Below are 19,237 nucleotides of genomic sequence, written 5' to 3' on the forward strand. Positions count from 1 at the left end.
GTCATTCCTTTTCATCATCAGTCATCATCTAAAAGTCCTTGATATCAGGTCTAATAGGGCTTGATCCAAGGCCAAGACGTCTAAGTCTTGTTCAACATATACTTAACCAAAATATTCTTAATTTTAAAAGTCTTAAATTAATTAAAAAAAATATTAATATTATTAATTATAACCTTATTAACTTATTTATAATTAATTAAATAAATTTTAACTAATTTAATATTAAAATAATAAAATAAAAATCGTATATATTAATATTTACCAAAAATATTAAACTAATAATTATAAATTAATAATTTTCTTACAATATCTTTAAATTAATATAAAAAAAACGCATAATTAATATAGTTTAACGTAACAACTTAATCGATTAATTCCTTTTCTTAATATTTTAATAACTTTTAACATTCCTTTAAATAATTATCTTATATTTTATAACCCAATATTTAATCCGTAAAATAATATTATAATATAAAATATTTTTTAAACGCTTACCGTAAAGATACGCTATTAAAAACATCGTTTATCGCTACAACGCAATACAATTAAACTAAAAAAATAAACATTTTAAAATCGTAAAAAAATAAAAATTTAAATAATAAATTTTATTTTTTAATTAACTAAAAACTAATAAAATTATATAATAATTTGTATGTAAACCTCATCGCAAACGCGTCGCGTTTTTGAGGTGGCCCCCACTAGGGTGGCCCCCGTAAGGGTGCTTTGACTTATTGGAAGGGACGATAACAGTAATATAAACCAGCAGGCTCTTTTAAAGTGAGATAAGAATTGAATGTTCCTATAAGATGGTATTCCGATATCCAGTGAATAGAGGAACATATGCGCTTTGTCGATTTCGTTCCGTGACGGAGAACTGACTATTTGCATAAAGTAGTTCGACGATGCTAAAATACCAATAGAAAGTAGGTTGAGAACCAGGTGCAACGCAATGCTGATGTTGGACGAGTCATTACACGATCCCTCGAATATAATCGTAGACGTGTTCAATGAGGACCCTGGCCGCTTGAGGCTTATGATAAGACACACCAGTAACGAAATTCCGCAAGTTGATGCCAAAGCGATATTGATAGAACCGGTTCGCCGCCAAGCATCCTGGCCGACTTCTTTAGATACATGTTTCATGCTCGGTATAAGTAGTGCTTTGAGGTTTATAAGTAACAAAATATAATAATCGTAAGAGGTTCATTGAAGCGTAGAATTGGCACCAAAGAAACCGAAGGCAAAAGCAAGGCAACAGAATATATTTCTCCTTAGGGTAGGTAATGAATCTGCCTTGCCGCGCACCCTTAGCTACTAGATTGAGACATTAATGTTTCTGATAAATACGTGGTTTGTCTAGCCACCTAGACACAGCATACAAGTTGTACAAGGGGCGGTTTTCACTGCAACAATCCTGCTTGAAGGTGATAGATATAAAAGGCCCTTAGCTGATCGGCAATCCCCAATCAAAGTTACTACTTAAAATAGGAGTGGTGGTGTGCGACTTAATTGCGATTTTTCATATTTTCATACAGCAGCATAGCCCATCAAAATCGTCGCCCTCTCGTGAGAACATGAGGCTAGGTTCTAGTAATGCAGATATACTCTGCTCATCAGGGCAACAGGACCAGAACGAATGCGAAACCAGGGCAGTCGAAAGCCAGCACGTCTGGTATGGAGTATTTGAAAGAACAAGAACAGAGAGCACAAGAAGAACCCAGAATTTTGGCGACTTACAGTCCTTCCCAGTACCCAAATGGAGTTCTGTTCGGACCATTCGTCCTTTATTCGATGGAACCCGACTTCTCTTTGACTTTAGCCGACTGATTATTGTGCTATTATACCATGGTCTTACCTTTGAATTCATAGTCGACATTTCTGTCGTAGGTTCCTTACTGACCCTTGTTTCTTATGATATCAAAAAGAAAACCTACGTTAACGAGTATTAGGCTGGCTTTCTCGTACTATGGGACTTATCGGAAAAGTTTTATTCAAAGAATTACAGCCCTGGTATCATAGCGTCTAAAACATCTATCATTGTAGAGGTGGTTATACCGCTTGGGATAGTTGTTTGGATGTGCTTTGCTATTTTGTATATAAAATATGATTGGTCAGCTGATTTGTTATTGAATGAGTTTGATAGTGTTTCATTGGATCTCAACACGCCTCTTCAAATTCCGGTATTTCTCCTATGGATCCCTGTCGTGTAAGGCATCTATTGCAAAGATCTACCTATACGTGCTAATACATTATATATTTTTTTTATTTTTTATTTAGAATCATGAGCGGGGTGTTAGTTTATCATCTGGTGATAAGCTACATCCAGGGACGACACGACCGAAAGATTCGGCCAATTGTCGTGTTTACTAGGACTGGGGATCCAGTTGCTGTTATACCAAGAGCTCAACCGCCCAACGATTCAGCATCGAGGGTTTCTATTGACTCTTTGATACAACCCTCCGAAGAGCCCGGCCTACAGGAAGTCCGGGTCCTCTAATATCTTTCGGAGAGAGAAACACCAAAGTGTGTATTGCTATCAGATTGATAATGCACCACAGCTTTGCTTAAGGGTCATACATATCAAGGATGTATAGGGGGTTTTCCTAACGTCGAGAGAATGTGTATTGTGGATTGGTCTACTTGGAATTAGTGGTATTAACCACATTGGGATGATTAGGACAAAGATCTTATAGTTATGATAATGATGATTGAATCTCAGCTAAATTCGTATTTATAAAGATAGGTAACTACCTGTTATTACTTAAGGTAGTTAGGTACCTATACTTAGGTTAGGTAAGCAAGCAAGAAGGTTCTGTAGTCATCCACGTGACTAACTGTACGACCCTTTTTATATTCTATTACGCACGGACCATACACAGGCGCAACTGCTATTGGTTATCCAACCCAGTAATCTTTAGTGGCTGATGGTACAAAGCGTACTTATCACTCTTTATCTAATTTGAGGCGGTGCATGCCATTGTGACAAGGGAAATTGCTCTCCCATATTCCGGCCTCCTCTAGATCCTCTCACCTCCAACAACGTCATTCTTTTTCCCCCGACAACAGCATTGACGCTTGCTAGGTAATCCGACACGTCCATTTGACGATTTACAGCGTTATTTATTGCGCCGAGTCTTCGTCAAAAATCGCAAGCTTCGCCAGCGATCCTATTTAACCCGTGTTGTAGTGCTTTGCCACCGCTGTCGCCTCGCGATCTAACTTGACGCGCAGATCGCTTTCATATTCTTATCCTACAATAATATCTTTCGCCGACCGTTACCTGTCTACACCTTCCAATAATCTACATTACACCGAAAATAGAGTTAGCCCAACATGTCCATCGAGGTTTCTATGAATACGCCGCTGGCGGATGCGCTTAACATGGCAATCCAGCCGAAGCTGGTAGAAGTAGGCTGGGCATCAGGTGGCGCCGACGACAGTGCGCTGTCTGAATATATCATTTTGATGCTCGTCAATGGAAAAACTCAGGATCAAATTGCTGCCGAATTAGCTGGAGATCTTCTTAGCCTTGGCCCTGACGACCCTGGCGCACGAGACTTTGCGAAGTGGCTCTTTGATCAGATCGAGTCTTTGAACTCTCAACTGAACGGAGCCCCGGCCCAATTAGGAAACAATGGTGTTGGAGTGCCCCAAAACGCGCCGTCTTCTGCAGAGCAGGATGCAGATATGACTATGTCCCTTGATGGTCCCGAGCTGAACGCGTAAGTTCCTACCATTATATTTTTATCTCGTATTTATGCCTTTTTAACACTAGCTAACACCAACTAGTCCCACAGGTCCCAGATCTATGAGAAATCCCAATATGCGAGGCAACCGAGAAAAGCGGATGCTTGGACAGATGAGCAAGGCTATGGATCGTAGCCACGACAATGTGTTGCACCGCGTCCGAGGGAATGGCAATGAAAGAATTAATGCCCATCGAGCGCCTCCTACTGGGCCGAGGGGCGGTTTCGGACGCACTAACAATCGTGCGGCGAACAACCGTGCGGCTGGGTTTACTGCTCATCTAGGTCAAGCTGGTGGAGCCTTGCCGAATATGCACGACCCTAATGGAATGCCTAATCTGAACAATGATATGAATTGGATGATGTCTGGCGGCGGTACTCCGGAACAATTATTCCAGCTCCTCCAACAGCAGAACCATATGATGGGTCAGATGTATCAGCAACTTACCCAACAGAGCCAGCCTACCGGAAGACCTAACGGAAGGTCGCTTTTCGACCGGGTACAAAATCCGCGAGGTGCTAGGCGAGGAGGTCATGTCAACGGCCACAAGTTCCACCAGGGGGACGGGTCTAACACCAACGAGACCGGTGCTGACAATGAAGACGTTGATATGACACAGACTAGACGTGAACCGCCTAACCCCGAGGCGATGGTTTGCAAGTTCAACTTGTCATGTACCAACAGGGATTGCAAGTTTGCTCACCAGTCTCCGGCGGCACCGCCGAATACCACGATTGATGCTAACGATGTCTGTTCATACGGCGCGGCATGCAAAAACCGGAAATGTGTCGGTCGCCATCCCTCACCGGCAACCAGGCGCGCGCATCAGAACGAGCAAGAATGCAAGTTCTACCCTAATTGTACCAACCCGGCCTGCCCTTTCAAGCACCCGGATATGCCCCCCTGCCGGAACGGAGGCGATTGCGCCGTGGAGGGATGCAAGTTTACTCATCTCCAGACCATGTGCAAGTTCAAGCCATGTACCAACCGTTTCTGCCCATACAAGCACGACGAAGGACAAAGGGGAACATTCCAGGATAAGGTTTGGACTGCTGATGGAACGAGGGAGCATGTGAGCGAGAGAAAGTTTGTGGACTCGAATGGCCTCGAGGAGCTTCTTGTGCCCGGCGGAGAGACTGGGTCGGGTCAAGAAGCAGCAGCAACAGCTGACACTATCATGTGAACACTATCATGTGAATATTGACGGAAAGGGGGAGGTTTCGCGATGGATAGAGTCTACGATGATGCAGCGGAAGTGGAAAGGTTGATAATGAATCAGCATTCTCGATGAGCGAATGAGGAGGGGGGATAAGGAGGAAATTCTCAATTTTAGAATTGCTATTGATACAGGCGTTAGGTCGGTGATAGGAAAAGTCAAGGGACTTCAGCACATTACAATATACCCAAATGCATTTTGTGACTTGACGAATAATACAAAGATTTCCAATTTACCTCGAGTCTATATCTTACTGTGTATCTTACTGTGATGTGACTTGTTTTATAGAGATATGAGCACTTAACTGAGTAATATGTACATGTATGTAATATAGGTATACATAGTACCTACCTAACCTAGGTATTTACATGATAAGTGGGGGTTATTTAACGGGGGCAACTTTGACTGACTTACGTAGGTTAGTTGGTATCTATGTACCTACATATGTACATCCATACCTTAGTACCTACCTAAGGGTACCTAAAGTATGTGAGTACGAAGTACAAAAGTACCTAAGTTTCTAAATCAACTTGAATTCACAACGCCACTTTGGACCTTTCTCTGTAAACTTCAACATGCCACCGCCAGGCATATAGCAACACTACTTGTACAATGACTTCCAAGCGCTCAGAAGATGTTCTTGTAAGTCTTCTGAGATCTGCATACCGCAATGCGCGACATGGCCCTCCTACCCGAATATCGACATCCCCGGCCGCACGACAGCTAAGCTCGCTGGTAGCTCCGAGTAGCCTTCTTCACTCGTCAATTCGAAAGCAGGTTGCTTGCTCTCGATCTGGGAAGCCCCCCCGCGCTCAACGCCAGACATTCGCAACCGCTGAAGTGCCCAATGGCAGGAAGCGGGAAATCGCCGTTCTCGGTGGCGGCATCACAGGGTTGACTACCGCACACTACTTAGCTCGCCATGCCGAGAACGCACATATTACACTATACGAGGCGTCTGATAGACTGGGTGGATGGGTATACGGGGGATTGGTAGAGACAAGCAAGGAGAAGTCTGAGAGAGTCTTGTTCCAGTCTGGTCCGCGCATGCTTCGGTCGTGGAGTTCGTCTCTCAAGTATGACAACCTCGTCTTCTACGATGTAGTGGGTATACCTTCACGCGACTGGACCGTTTCGACAAGATGAGAGCTTCGCTAATGGTTATACCCCCCCTGCTTCAGTTGATAAATTTGGGCATTGAAGATCAACTTTTAGCTCACGTCGGCCCCCCCCCTGCTCGTTATATATATTATCCAGACCACCTAGTCAAGCTACCAGGTTCTCCCACTCCGGAGAACATTCCCGAAACCATCAAATCCTATCTTACTGAACCCCTCTGGGACGGGACCTTGAAATCCCTTTTTAATTATATCCTATTACGAGAGAAATTGCCTGATTCCTTGCCTGATTTCTTGGTGGATCGAGATGAATCCGTGGGCGAGTTTTTCACTGGGCTTTTCAAAGACGATCGACTGGTTAATAATATAATATCGGCCATGATGCATGGCATATACGGCGGCGACGTATACAAATTGAGTGCGATGCAGACGATATTCGATTCATTCTGGCGTTCGGTCAAACATCCGGATGCGCCTGATCTGCCCTTAGTAGAAGCCAAGGACCCAATTCTTCTTCATAGTCTCATGGATAGTCCCAATCGTTCCAAGCTCCGGGACTTGATTATGAAGGCCGGTAAGACCACTATGGCGTTTAAAGATGGTCTTCTTACCCTCTCGAAAAGTCTTGTACAAGACTTAAGGAATCAGAAAAATGTAACAATCAAGGCCTATAGTCAAGTCACTTCTTTGGAATATAAAAGTGGCCAAGTGTCGGTAGGCTTTCTAGACTCACCCAAGATTGTTGTATAGGTAGGTAAGCATGCTCTGATACTGAACTTTTATAGGTAACTGCAACGACGACTACGGCGAACAAAGAACAGCGGGAACAAACGAGGCAATACGACCAAGTGATCAGCACCATTTTCTCCAAGCATCTTGCCGGACTGGTTAAACCTAAGGATAGCCTCCCCTCACTGGAAGATACTCATGCCGTAACCATCATGGTCGTCAATCTTTGGTTCCCGAATCCAGATCTGCTCGCAGGCAAGCGCGGCTTCGGCTACCTTGTACCAACATCGACACCTGACAACGACGAGTGCATACTAGGCGTGCTTTTCGATTCGGAAATCGAGATGTGCGACGAGCCTCCGAACACGAAGCTCACCGTCATGATGGGCGGCCACTACTGGGACGGCTGGACTCATTACCCGACGGAGGATGTGGCGCGCGCGATGGCTCTACAAGCCGTCCAGCGCCATCTCGACATCCCCGTGGATCAAGAGTCCATCTCGTACGCGCGTCTGTGCCGCGAATGTCTGCCACAGCACTACGTCGGGCACCGCGAGCGCATGAGCGCCGCGCACTACGAACTACTCTCCACCTTCAAGGGCCAACTCACCGTCGCCGGCCCCAGCTACACGAGCATCGGAGTGATGCCAGCCATGCGCGCCGGCTTCGAAGCCGCCATGCGCGTCGCACGCGGCCGCGGTCCCCCCTGGTTCGAGCTCGAGGACGACGCCCTCCGCGCCGATGAGCGGAACCCCGTCATCAAGGTGTCCGAAATATTCCCCAGCGGCATCCCGGACCACGTCGGCGCTACGGGGCTCGAGAGCTTCACCGAGCCTTATCATAAAACTCTAGTCCGCGTGAGCCGAGTTCCCTTGAAAGATAAGATGTCCTAGAAACATGATGGCAATTAGATGCGGGGCTAGGCTAGGGCCTTGAGATGGATGGGTAGATCGACACGCGGATACTATTTATGCATGAGTTGAATAGCTTTGGAAATGGGGCCGGGGATTAGTGGTGTGTTATACGTGGAGAAATGGTGGTATATTGGGAGATGAGAATACCATATGTGCCCACGGGCTATGATATGAATATCAACAGTAGCATCATACCATAGCGAATGGGAAAACTCGGTCAAACGAGGAGTTTGGCCTACATACCTACCCCCCCGAAGTAGTTCATTTCTATGCGGTTTTGTACGATCTCTGGTTCTATTTCGTAGCTAAATCACCTTGGGTTGGGCGATGTAGATATAACCACCCACATATGCCTCTAGTCACTTTTGCAATTACATGTTACAGACGTCACGACTTAAGATACACGTCACAAGCCTGATGAAGATAGAAGATTGATGGAATTGATTTTTTCAATTCAGAAATTTGCTCAGTGGCAATTTAACCCTGCCCTCAACGCCTAAGCTAATGCTGTATGTATGCACAATGCCGCACGGCATGGCCGTTGCCCTCTATGTCTATGATCTATATGTATGGGGTATCATTGTACAATCCTATGCGCCTCCTTTTTGTTTCTTTCTTTCTGTAACGCTGGCAAAACCGCAATTCTTACGCTGATTGTTTCTCGCGCTGGATGTGTATGTGTCCGTATTCCGGCTTTAAAGGTGGGCTCATTATGTCGGTGCCCCTTTATCCGCTGTATTATATATGCCCAAGTGTCGTGGCGTTAACAATGAGAGACCGTGGTATCTCGTATGGCACGAGAATAAGGTGGTGGTTCTCGATATGATTTAGGTAGGCCGTGTTGTATTGCCGAGTATAGGTATATATTCAGTCCTAAACTCATCCAGAAAAATTGCCCTTTACCAAAAGATCTGGGCGGGAACTCGGAGTATCTTCTCCGGCTTCGTGACGCCGTGGCGATATGCGGCTATTCGTGGTATTAGGGTAAGGTAGGTGTGTTCTGTATCATAAATGGGTCGGTATTAACTTAGAGTATCATACTCTCTTCTCGCTCATAAGGCCAGTGCAAGTATATACTGCAAAGACAAACAATGGTCTGGAATATAGACATAGCTCATCCGGGAAAGTAGGCCCCCCAACCTAAAATCCTGACAAAGGTAGCACTCTTCGCTACCGTGGTGGATAGGTATTCCCTCGTGGAATATTGGTAAGTAAAAGTACACTGCACTGTTGAAAAACATTCTGAACAGTGATATGTGTTGATGGATGTGGTCAGGGCAGGTGTATGCTGTGATGACGGACGACGATGCTAGGCTGCGCTATGACATGGCGCGTCGGGTATTGGTATAGGATATCTTGGGTATCAAAGTATGTAATAGGCCCATCAGGAAACATATACTTGGACTAAACATAGGCGAATCGTGTATCATCGCAATCTGAGTAAGTGCGTATCGTAATGAGAAAAGATGCGGTTGTTCGGGAGAGGAACGGCGCTATGATATGATGTTTGAGTATCAAGGTATCCATTTGTAGGCCTTCAGATAACAGAGGCCCCCTAGCCAGTGTATCTTGATGGAAAATAGCGGATGTGCTTCGTATGCTCGAATGACATGTTGGGTATGTGTGCGAAATACTCTTTATCGCGGGATCTGAGTAGGTACGTGTTGTGAAGACAAATAATGTTCTTCCGATATATCGGGTATCTCTGATCAATAGGGTCAATACAGGCACGGTACTGTAGAGACAAAGTTGCTCTTTGAGGTATCGATCCTCTTAGACAATGGTGTCTGCTCAGGTATATGCTGCTGAAGCCAAGAAAAAAAGTTTCTCGGCTAGTAAGGTAAGAAAGATGAGGGTATGTCGTGTACTATGCCTCGACATGCGCGTCGCAGGAAAGCTTTTTTTTTTTTGCCCTTTTTCTTTTTTCCGGGGCTTTCTTCTTCTTTCTTACTAGTTGGAAAGAAGTGAGTTGTCAGATAAGCCGACAATCATATCGACGAGGAGACATAATGACAAGAGTCAATTTCGAGAGCTAATGGTGTGTATGCATATCATGCATCGTATGATCTAGCAAAGGCCTTTCTAAGAAGGTAAGTCTGCCGCTCAGATGAGTGTGGTGGTGGGCCCGAACTGGGACTGCTAAGTAGCCTCGGATGCTCCAGGTGCCTCAAGTGCTTCAAGTACTTCAGGTAGGTCGATCGGCTTATATTCTTCGTCTCCCAGGAGCATACGCTTCTTGCACTGCTCTTCCACAGATTCTTCCTCCTCTTCTTCTACGCCCCATACTCTTTCGACGCGGGCAGCAAGAACTAACTTCTTAACGCACGAGTTGTAGATGAGGCACTCTACCGACTTCTCTGTGATGAAACGGATTATCTCTACTGGCCTCGTCTGTCCGATCCTGTGCGCACGGTTGGATGCCTGAACGTCTTCTTGCGGATTCTCCGATTGATCGAAGAGGATGATCTTGTTCGCCGCGGTAAGGTTCAGTCCAGTGCCGCCGGCCACAGTGGTAATGAGGAAAACGGGGATACCCGGGTCGTTCGTGAAGCGCTGAATCTCCGGGAACCGATCTGCCGTATCGGTGGCTCCTGTGATACAGCAATATGGGATATCTGCATAGTGTAGAGCCTCTCGTAGGATATCCACTACAATTTCGAAACGGCTGAATACCAATACACGATCTCCGTTCTTCATATAGCCGCGTACAAGTTCTAAGAGCTTTTGAACCTTGGGGCTGTCCTCCCATGATCGATCAGGAACATCAAAATGTCGGATTCGCTTGAAATATTTGCAATCGAGATGCAGTTGGAAGTCGGTCTTGTCCAAGAGAGTATCTGCGAAACGTGTCTTGTAGCGTTCGTCCTTACTCTCGACACCGAGTTCATTAGCAGGGTAGTGCTTCCACAAAATCTCTACCATCTCCGAGATCATTTTATCGGTAAAATGATGGCGGAATAATTGGTGATGGATTGCCGCCTTTCGGAGTGACATCCATTGATGTGCATCCTTCTTAGCTTTCTTGACGCCGTTCGGTAGTACGTATTTGCCTTTAATCGAATCATAGATCTCTTTCTGTGTTTCATGCATCCCCACGATTTCAAGGCGCTCCGTCTTAGGAGGTAAAGCGAGCACTTCTTCCTTTCGCCTCTGAAGAATGAATGGAGCCATGACCACGCGGGCACGTTCGACACGTTCTGATGCAAGCGCTGCAAAGTTTAGGACATCTTTGCTGGGGACCTTGGCTTCGAAGATTGTATTGAGCGCATTGAACTTGTCCTTGTCGAACATACCGGGTTCGATAAAACGAAGGATGGTTAGGAGCTCTTTCAAATTGTTCTGTACAGGCGTACCGCTGAGGATAAGGCGCCATTCAGTCGGTACCCGCATCATCTGCTTATAAATGAGGGTACTCTGGTTCTTGAGCTTATGGCCCTCGTCGAATATGGCGGCCTAAATACTAGTTAGTCAAGCTCGTGTATATAAATAGAATGAGTTCACAAACATATGGCTCTATAGCTTGGAGGAACTTAAGATCCTCGCGCTGTCTTTCAATTTGCGGATAGGTTGTTAAAACGACGTGGTGCTGCTTTGCGGTTCTAGGAGAGATCCCTCTACGGCTTGAGCCTGTGTACGCCAATACCGAGACACCGGGAGCAAAGGTTTCGAATTCCTTTATCCAGTTCTCGAAGGTACTCGACGGCACAACTATCAGGTTCGGCCAAGGCGGCCTGGAATCAGGCTCACGCTCCGACTTGACTAGGTGAGAGATGAATGAGATGACCTGGCAAGTCTTGCCAAGGCCCATGTCGTCAGCGAGAATGCCGCCGTAACCTTTCCTGCGCAGCAAGTCCATCCAGTTGAGCCCAACCATCTGATAGGGCTTGAGTTTGATGCTCTCGCCCATCAGCTCGGGCTTCTCTTCAATCGGTAGTCGAGCTAGAGTGGCTGCGTCATCCTTAGACTCGCCATTCTTATCAAGATTCCAGGTGGACATGATACTATTGATCTCTGCTCCTCTTCTATCACACTCGTCGATGACGGCCGTTGCTGCCTCGCATGCCTGTAACCAGGACTTTAGCTTCTCTACGATGTTCTCGCCGATATTGATCATTCTAATCTTCTTCTTTGATTTGGCCTTGTCTTGTCGCGAGACTTTCTCGGCGTCGGCAATGGAGTTAAAAGGGCGGGATCTGTTCATCAGCTGGGCATCCGCTGTAGAACCAATCATGCGGCCCAAATTCTCAACGGTGCAAGTGTTGAGATACTCGAGGACATTAGAGAGATCTTCAACAAGTTCATCGGGGTCAGAGCCCTCGTCAGAGTCCTCGTCAGAGATTTCATAAACCTCATCCTCTTTAAACTCATCACGCTCAAGTTCATCATCAGCCTTACGCTTCTTGGGTGTTTCAACTTTTGTCTTCTTGTTAGGAGGGGTAGGAAGGTCGGAAGCTTCAGGCTCTAATTGATCCGAATCTCTCTTTCGCGATTGAATCTCGCTCTTGTCGACCTTAGACTTCTTCATCGGGAGCAGGTCTTCTGCACCCGGTTGTCTGTTACGAGATTGAGCAAGTCGGGCTACGGAGGGGAGTGAATCTGACTCGGAATTTGAATCAGGATCGGGAGTCTTCTTGCGACGACCCTGCATGAGTCGACGACCACGAGGCATTGCCTTAGACGCGGCCGCCTGAGCAGCGGATGACCTGGTCTTCATATCGAGACTGTCGTTTGGCGATGGCTCTCTTGACTGTGTTAGACTAGTAATAGTTGAAGTAGGTGAAGATGATATAGAAAAGATTGCAGATGGTGTTGAAGAATGTTTTCGCCCTTGTACAAGACGTCTGCGCGGTGGGTTGTTGTTAGATGTATTCGATGTAATTGAATTGCTTGAAAGAATTGAGTTGCTCGAACTTTGTGTGCGAGAAAGTTGTACTGAAGTTTGAGAAGAAGACTTGGTTGAATTTGCAGAGGGCGGAAGCTTTTTCAAAAAAGTTTGCAAATTATTTCGAGGGGCATCGCACCCTGAGGTATCTAAAGAGGTTGAGGTCGATTCGAGATATTCACTATCGTCAGGTGCACGTTTAGTGTTTGCAGTGCTACTACAGGTGTTGTTGGACAATGCACCTGTAGCTTTCGGCAGCGAGAGAGCTTTTGTTGGCCTTCCCGTCAATGAATCCACCGCTTTCGAAACTTGCCAGCCAACATCCTTCTGCAATGCTTCCTTGCAGGCTCGAATGGTAATTCCAGGTACAGCCCTTTGGACGATCTTGTAAACTTGGCCGGTCAGGTGCCGTAGTCTGATATCACGAATATCGTTAAGAGAGATGTCTGCATTCTCAAACCACGCAGCTCCTGTTCTTGACGCCGGGAACGATGGGTTCTTCGCAAAAGATGAAGGGCGTATATCCCCTCTAGTAGGCGTATCGTCATCTGAGCTATCCTGCTTTTTATAGTCCTCTAATAGATCATCATCGGAGATATCTATATAGTCTCGTCGGCCCGCAGGACCGCCAGCTTTCTGTGGTGGTTTCTGCATCGTAGGTGGCCTAAATGACGTTCCCGCTGGTGCGATTAATGATCCTACTCTACTTGCTACGCCAGACTTCTTAATTAGCAGATCCGAGGGCTTTGCCCGGCTCTCGGCCCGGAATGGAGACGAAGCAGGCACTTCAATAGTCGCACGTGGCGTATCAGGCACTAAAGGAGAGGATGGCAGTTGCGGAGCTCGGTTTACTATTTGAGTAGGTTGGGTAGCTCTGTTAACTATTTGCGTTGGCTGAGTGAAGTATGGCGAAACTCCGTCAATAGCAAGCTCGTCGATATCATCACCGTCATCTATCTCAATATACGCCGCGCTGGAGCTCCGAGCTCGACAGCTGGGCTGGCCTTTCCGACTCAATCCTGGAGTGCCAGGGATTGGAGTAGAGCCTTTGCCCGAGATGGACGGAGATGGCCGTCCCATTTTAAAGAATGGATACCTAGAAGCAATAGATCGCACTGGGGAACGGTAATATCAATGCAGATATCTGGCTTGAGGTTTGAGATAAGAGAGTATAGGTTTGATTGGGTATCGTGAAGGAAGGATGATTCTATGAAGAAGAATGGGCAAGTGCAGTCAGGCGAGGACTCATAACAAGAGCTATATTAGGTATTGTTAGGATGAACAGTCTTTATGTGGCCGATACGAGCCTGCAAACTGGAGGAAGTTGGCACAAAGGATATTAAATCGAAATCAAAGCAACTTTTCTTTTCGTTTTTCTTTTTCAACGTTATGGAAACGCACAGGAGATAAAGTGGGTTCACGCGCCTCGACGCGGTAAATTGTGGGTTTGAAAGCACTAAGGGCGCGCTATCAGCTGACGGGAAAAAAAGTTTAATTAATTCCGTACTCAAGTTAGCTATAACAATATACATACGTAACAGCTACCTTAGGTACCTAAATACATTGAGGACCCCACTTATATCCATCAATTGCTTAAGCCTCTTTGATGCCAAGGCCCGTGTCCAGATGAGCCTCAGTACCTACCTACCTACAACAAATAAACGAACCACAATAAGATTGTTGATTTTACATACAACTAATAATCCTAGCACCAGTTAAGCCACTGCCAGTGTTAATTATCAAGTCAACTCCAAGAAAAGGAAGAGGAAACGGAAGACGAAGACAATGGCTACTCGTCGTATTATTTCCACAGAGAAGACTCTCCTCGACAAAGATGACGACGGTACCTCCGGACAGGAGCAGTCGAGCAGTACCGCGCCAGCCGTCCCGATGTAAGTAGGGAAGTACAGTCCATCGAAGGCCTAACCACCTCATAACATCAACCCTCTTGTCTTCTAGACTTACTCCTTACTCTCCGCTCCCTCCCTACTACCAAAGTGAAACAGCTTAGCCAATCTAACACTGCCAATAGCGGTGTAATTATTAAGTTGCTAGCCTTCACCTTTGCCATGGTAGTCGTACCAATCGGGTCTTATTTCTTAACGGTGAACACCATCTTCAGAGGTAAAGCCGAAGCGCCCATATTCTCCTCTATTATAATATTGCTATTTTCCTCACAAGTTTGCAATCACTGCATATTACGTGGCCACGTGACGCATCATCTACCCTATTACTCATTCCAAGCACGCTAACAAGTATGACTAGGAAATTCCACGTACGCGGGAGCCCTTGCAGCTATCATGGCAAACGTTGTCCTTCTAGGCTACGTGATTGTTGCCATGAATGAAGACCAGTCAGAACAGCTGGCAGCCAAGAAGAAAGAGGGAAAGAAGGACTAATCAAAGACATATATATGGGAAGTTGTTCTCACTGTAGGTTGTTATATTTGGAGGCCTAGGTTTATTAACTAGCTGCGTAAACATGCCAGGAAAGTAACGGCGGTCTGTGTATTTCCCAAAACCATATCTCAGCCCGGGGAAATCGAGGGAATCATGCCTGAGGTACATATATATATATATCTTAGGTTACAAGTATTTGGCATATAACATGCTAGTATCACTACGGGCGATACTACTTCAGAAATGAAAGCACTTTTGTTCGGAATTCCTCCTTAGTATTACATGTTCATTACGTGATCTATCTCGTAAGCATTGTTCTCCCATAGATTTGATAAGCATTCACGTCTAAATGAGAGTACACCATACCATATTATGAAGTTGACATTGAGTCAAATGTGTCATTTGTATTCTAGCAGATGGCTCCTGGTAGGCCACTAAGTGCGCTACACCCTTGCCTGTCCGACCCCTTTTTCACATACCACATACCACATACCACATACCACATACCACATAGGCCTCGCATATATCCGCCCGTAATGGGGCCATGAAGAATAGGGTCATTAAGGATAAGCAATGGACTATGAGACAAGGAAGCTCGCCCGGTCCTCCAAATATTCCTAACATCGTGAACATAACCTTCCTCCAACTCCAACTCCACTTTCTGATGCTACCTTATTATATTTCACCACAGCCTCCTCCCATGCCCACAAATGCGACGTTTCAATATGAAACACCATACCAGATGCTGAATGTCGCAAAATTCGTCCCTATGAACTTCATCTTCGAACCCTGCTGAACATTCAGGGGACACATATCCGGGTCAATTCATGACCTCTGGTCCATTATGGATCGTCAAAACTGTATCTTCTAGAATTGCATCCCGATCGGGGCTATTAACATAAAAAATGATTAATGGAAATGTCGGATGTCGTAGGGACAAGGGGTATCTCAAAGAGGTATTAAGATGTGCGAGTACTTCCATCGCAGAAGCAATATCGACTCGTTCGTTAATAGGCCTAGGCTTTACTCAATCGTTTAAACCAACTCTTTCGCTTCTCCACCTGCGGCCGCTCTTCCGAGTACCCGCTAGGTACTGCAACTTTTGAAGGCTTCCTCAATATTCCATTCTCTTTACGTGGATTAGGTGGTGCGAGCCCCAGGTTTGGGGTTTGCGTTGCCTGGCCAAAGCTGATGCCGTAGTCGTTCACTGGTTCCTGTCGTTTTGGTGGCGAACGGCGATCGATTGAGCTATTATCGCTACTAGTGGGATCAGTCTGATATCCCGCCGGTTCACCCAAACTTCCACTACCAGAACCGGACGCGACCGTCTCATACGAGCGGTGATTGTTCGGCATGGGGTAGACGTTCTTATCGACAACCCCGCGGTGGTTCACGTACGGATCGGTCTGTATTCTCGAAAATCTATTTCTCGGACCCGGATTGCTATGGCTATACGGAGCGTTTTCATATCCTTCGTGGTAGCTTTCTCGGTGATTGATCACGGCCTGTCTAGGATCGTACATAGTACTTTCTGGTCGGAACCCAGAATTTGGTCGACCTCCGTAGTAGCTGTCTTGGGGAAAACGCGGGCCGTTGTCTAATGATGTCTTCTGTGAGATGGTGCACACGTGATTAAGTGATAGTGATGGAGAGATGTATTGCTTACTTCCGTAGTAGCTTCCTCGTCTGCTAAAATTGGCTACAGACGCGGTATCTGATTGGCGGCCATATGCGCCATCAATGGCAGCTTCGAAAGCTCGAATGGTATCAAGAGGCCGTTCCAATCGGCTTCGAGTAGGGTTCGATCGGTCGGGGTCGGCTTAAACGACGGTTAGCATTGTAAATAGATATATATATATAGACACTATACTGACTAATTGGGTTGCCATAAACATCCTTGTGTTGGAAAGAGCGTAGGGAAGCTGGATTAATACCCCCTTTGGATTGCGCTTCCATAGCTATACTTCAGGTCAGTATACGCCATCAAATGTTTAACTATACGGTTCGGGTAAGATATAGTAACGTACATGGTTCTAGTTCGGTCATAGCTAGTGTAGGATCAGTTTTGCCGTGAAGTCGGTTGGCTTGCTTCTCGGCCGATGTCTCATGAGAGTTGTTCTTATTATGAGAGTTCGAGCTCCTGTGAGATTTCTCGGACCGAAAACTAAACGCTCTTGACTTTGGTCGGGCCCGCTCTGGTTTCTGCGGCTCGGAAGGCTTTGTGGGTACTACTGGCTGCTGTCGTGGCTGCTGCCTTTGTTGCTGCTGCCGTTGCTGCTGCTGATAGAAATGATGTGGTGGAACGGGAGCTTGTTGTTGGTAAGATTCGTCGCGGTATTGCCCTTGCTGCGGCGGCGTGGGCAGAGGGTGATGGCTGTAACTTGTAGACGCCATTGTTTCGGACGGGCAAAGGCCAAATGTTTTATCGCTCTGGATCCCTGAAAAGGATAGTCCACTGGTGGGGACGGAGAAGCTAGAAACGATAGCAAGTGGATCGGCGCTCGATTGTGATATGCAAGGAAGCGATCGTGGAGAGCGTAATCTTGAATTTGACCGTCTTGTCTTATCGCAGACGGCGCAAGTGGGCTTAGGAAGGGTCGGGAATAGATAATTCTGGGCTGCTCAGCTGCTGTGGCCGGCTGATGTAGGTACTTCTTTTTGTGGTTGCGATAAGAGCAACGACCCTTGCAGGCTCAAAGTGCGGTAACTTGTGCGGGTCTCTCAGGGTATCTGCCAGTTAAAAGACCAAGATCTTCTCAGACTTTAATCGACACTGTGCTAAGAAAACGAAAGTGGTTTGATATCTGGAAAGAATATCGGGGCCCGGAACCTCGGGTTTTGGCTGTTTTTTTTTGTCTTATCAGAAATATTGATGCAGGAGTCCTGATTTACAATATGTATGGCGTCTCTGTAATGGCTGTGCGTAGTGTCGTGCGACCTTCGCATTGACAAAGTAGAGTACTTGTATGCAGGATCAGGCGGTGGTTGCTATGTTTTCTAGGCGGATTGCAAGTTCTTAATGTCAACAGGACTTGGTGGTGGTGGGTGGTGGTGGGCGGTAGGTGATGGATCAGGTACCTCTAAGCTTATTAGTCGTCTCAGGAGGGGCCAAATTCAAGGAAGTGCGGTTTCGCGTGGCTGGGATACAAAGTCCAGGACAAGGGTGATTAATGGCGTTTCTGGGCAGTGCCAGCAATTACGTTGCCTCGCCAGACGCCAGTGACTTTGACCAATAAAATATGATCAGAACCTGACCGAACAACAATTTGACTACCAACCAAATTCACTCGTTATTCGACTGTCGTATTGCACACAATACGTAGGTATGTATCAACTCCGGCTCCTTGGCGATCTCTCTTCTCTTTGTGTGGGCGGGTATGTACCCGTATGTGGTATTCAAACGACCAGATGTAGTATGTAAGTGAATCCCCAGTGGCACGACGGAGGTCACTTAACTAAATGACAAGCCGAATGATTGGATGATTTATTGGATGATTTTAACGATTGAATTTTATAGATTGAGATCTCCTTTGAAGAGAGTTTGCATCCGTGGTACCCGTTGCTGCCGCTGCCGAACTTCAACTGAGTTAGATCAGACGATTCTTCTTGCACGGCTTACACGTGCGTGCGATTGAGAATGGCGATGAGGATGTAGTGACGTCAATTTGCGATTTCCCGCTCTCATCAGTTCTTAAATAATGGATTGTTTCAGAAACGATCGCCAAAGGTAAGGATTCGCTCTGTCCTTCCGCCAGTTATGCGACCTGGGGAGGAGGGCTGAGAGGAAAATCGAACAGTGGATCGAGCGGCTGCTGTCGAGTTGTCACAACTGACGCTTACGAGTTGGCTTGTTAACTTGTCTATCTGTTTCGTAGCTCTGCAAGCCTCGAGTAAGATAGATCGCCGATTGGGTATTGTAGATATTGTAGGTATTGTACTGAAATTCACATAAGCATTAGACGACGTACTGGGGTACTTTGCAGAAGCCTTGAAGCCTTGATAAGTGAGTGAATACTAGGTAGAGATAAAGCGAGTGTAATAGACAACACATTTGCTAATTGCCATGCAGCAAGTGAAAGGCGTAAATGTGTGGTAAAGAAAGAAGTAGTGTAAGTTGAAGTAGGACGGGAAGGTATTGCATTAAACGACCGATCTCGTCCCAGTCTCACGGAATCTTCCAATACCTGATGTCTTTTTTGATGTGGCCCTAAAGAGGCAAAGATGCATGTCAG

General features: G+C 46.1%; 5 protein-coding genes across 5 annotated transcripts; 2 read left to right on the plus strand and 3 right to left on the minus strand.

The window, feature by feature from the left end:
* Window positions 1-3,333: 3,333 nt before the first annotated feature.
* On the plus strand, window positions 3,334-7,703 carry F4813DRAFT_381069 (uncharacterized protein; the record flags this gene model as incomplete). The annotated part of the gene is made up of 5 exons (XM_049245633.1): window positions 3,334-3,722; window positions 3,790-4,887; window positions 5,560-6,067; window positions 6,145-6,795; window positions 6,867-7,703. 5 exons carry the CDS (start codon window positions 3,334-3,336, stop codon window positions 7,701-7,703), a joined length of 3,483 nt encoding a protein of 1,160 aa, XP_049098960.1.
* Window positions 7,704-9,414: 1,711 nt separating this feature from the next.
* F4813DRAFT_87755 (SNF2 family N-terminal domain-containing protein) lies at window positions 9,415-13,777 on the minus strand. The gene is made up of 2 exons (XM_049248990.1): window positions 11,230-13,777; window positions 9,415-11,177 (listed from the first exon to the last, which is right to left on the minus strand). Exons 1-2 carry the CDS (start codon window positions 13,684-13,686, stop codon window positions 9,864-9,866), a joined length of 3,771 nt encoding a protein of 1,256 aa, XP_049098961.1. The 5' UTR covers window positions 13,687-13,777; the 3' UTR covers window positions 9,415-9,863.
* A 390-nt stretch (window positions 13,778-14,167) lies between these two features.
* Window positions 14,168-15,302, plus strand: F4813DRAFT_361236 (uncharacterized protein). Its single transcript, XM_049243510.1, has 3 exons — window positions 14,168-14,498; window positions 14,639-14,730; window positions 14,872-15,302. The coding sequence occupies exons 1-3, from the start codon at window positions 14,392-14,394 to the stop codon at window positions 15,003-15,005; spliced, it is 333 nt and encodes a 110-aa protein (XP_049098962.1). The 5' UTR covers window positions 14,168-14,391; the 3' UTR covers window positions 15,006-15,302.
* A 719-nt stretch (window positions 15,303-16,021) lies between these two features.
* On the minus strand, window positions 16,022-17,399 carry F4813DRAFT_389967 (uncharacterized protein; the record flags this gene model as incomplete). Its single annotated transcript, XM_049246936.1, has 3 exons — window positions 16,022-16,824; window positions 16,880-16,963; window positions 17,033-17,399. The coding sequence occupies 3 exons, from the start codon at window positions 17,397-17,399 to the stop codon at window positions 16,022-16,024; spliced, it is 1,254 nt and encodes a 417-aa protein (XP_049098963.1).
* Window positions 17,400-18,676: 1,277 nt separating this feature from the next.
* F4813DRAFT_87864 (uncharacterized protein) lies at window positions 18,677-19,237 on the minus strand. Its single transcript, XM_049248991.1, has 2 exons — window positions 18,974-19,237; window positions 18,677-18,882 (listed from the first exon to the last, which is right to left on the minus strand). The coding sequence occupies exons 1-2, from the start codon at window positions 19,054-19,056 to the stop codon at window positions 18,714-18,716; spliced, it is 252 nt and encodes an 83-aa protein (XP_049098964.1). The 5' UTR covers window positions 19,057-19,237; the 3' UTR covers window positions 18,677-18,713.

Source organism: Daldinia decipiens (genome assembly GCF_022478715.1).
Source record: "Daldinia decipiens strain CBS 113046 unplaced genomic scaffold F4813scaffold_19, whole genome shotgun sequence".
Lineage (NCBI taxonomy): Eukaryota > Fungi > Ascomycota > Sordariomycetes > Xylariales > Hypoxylaceae > Daldinia > Daldinia decipiens.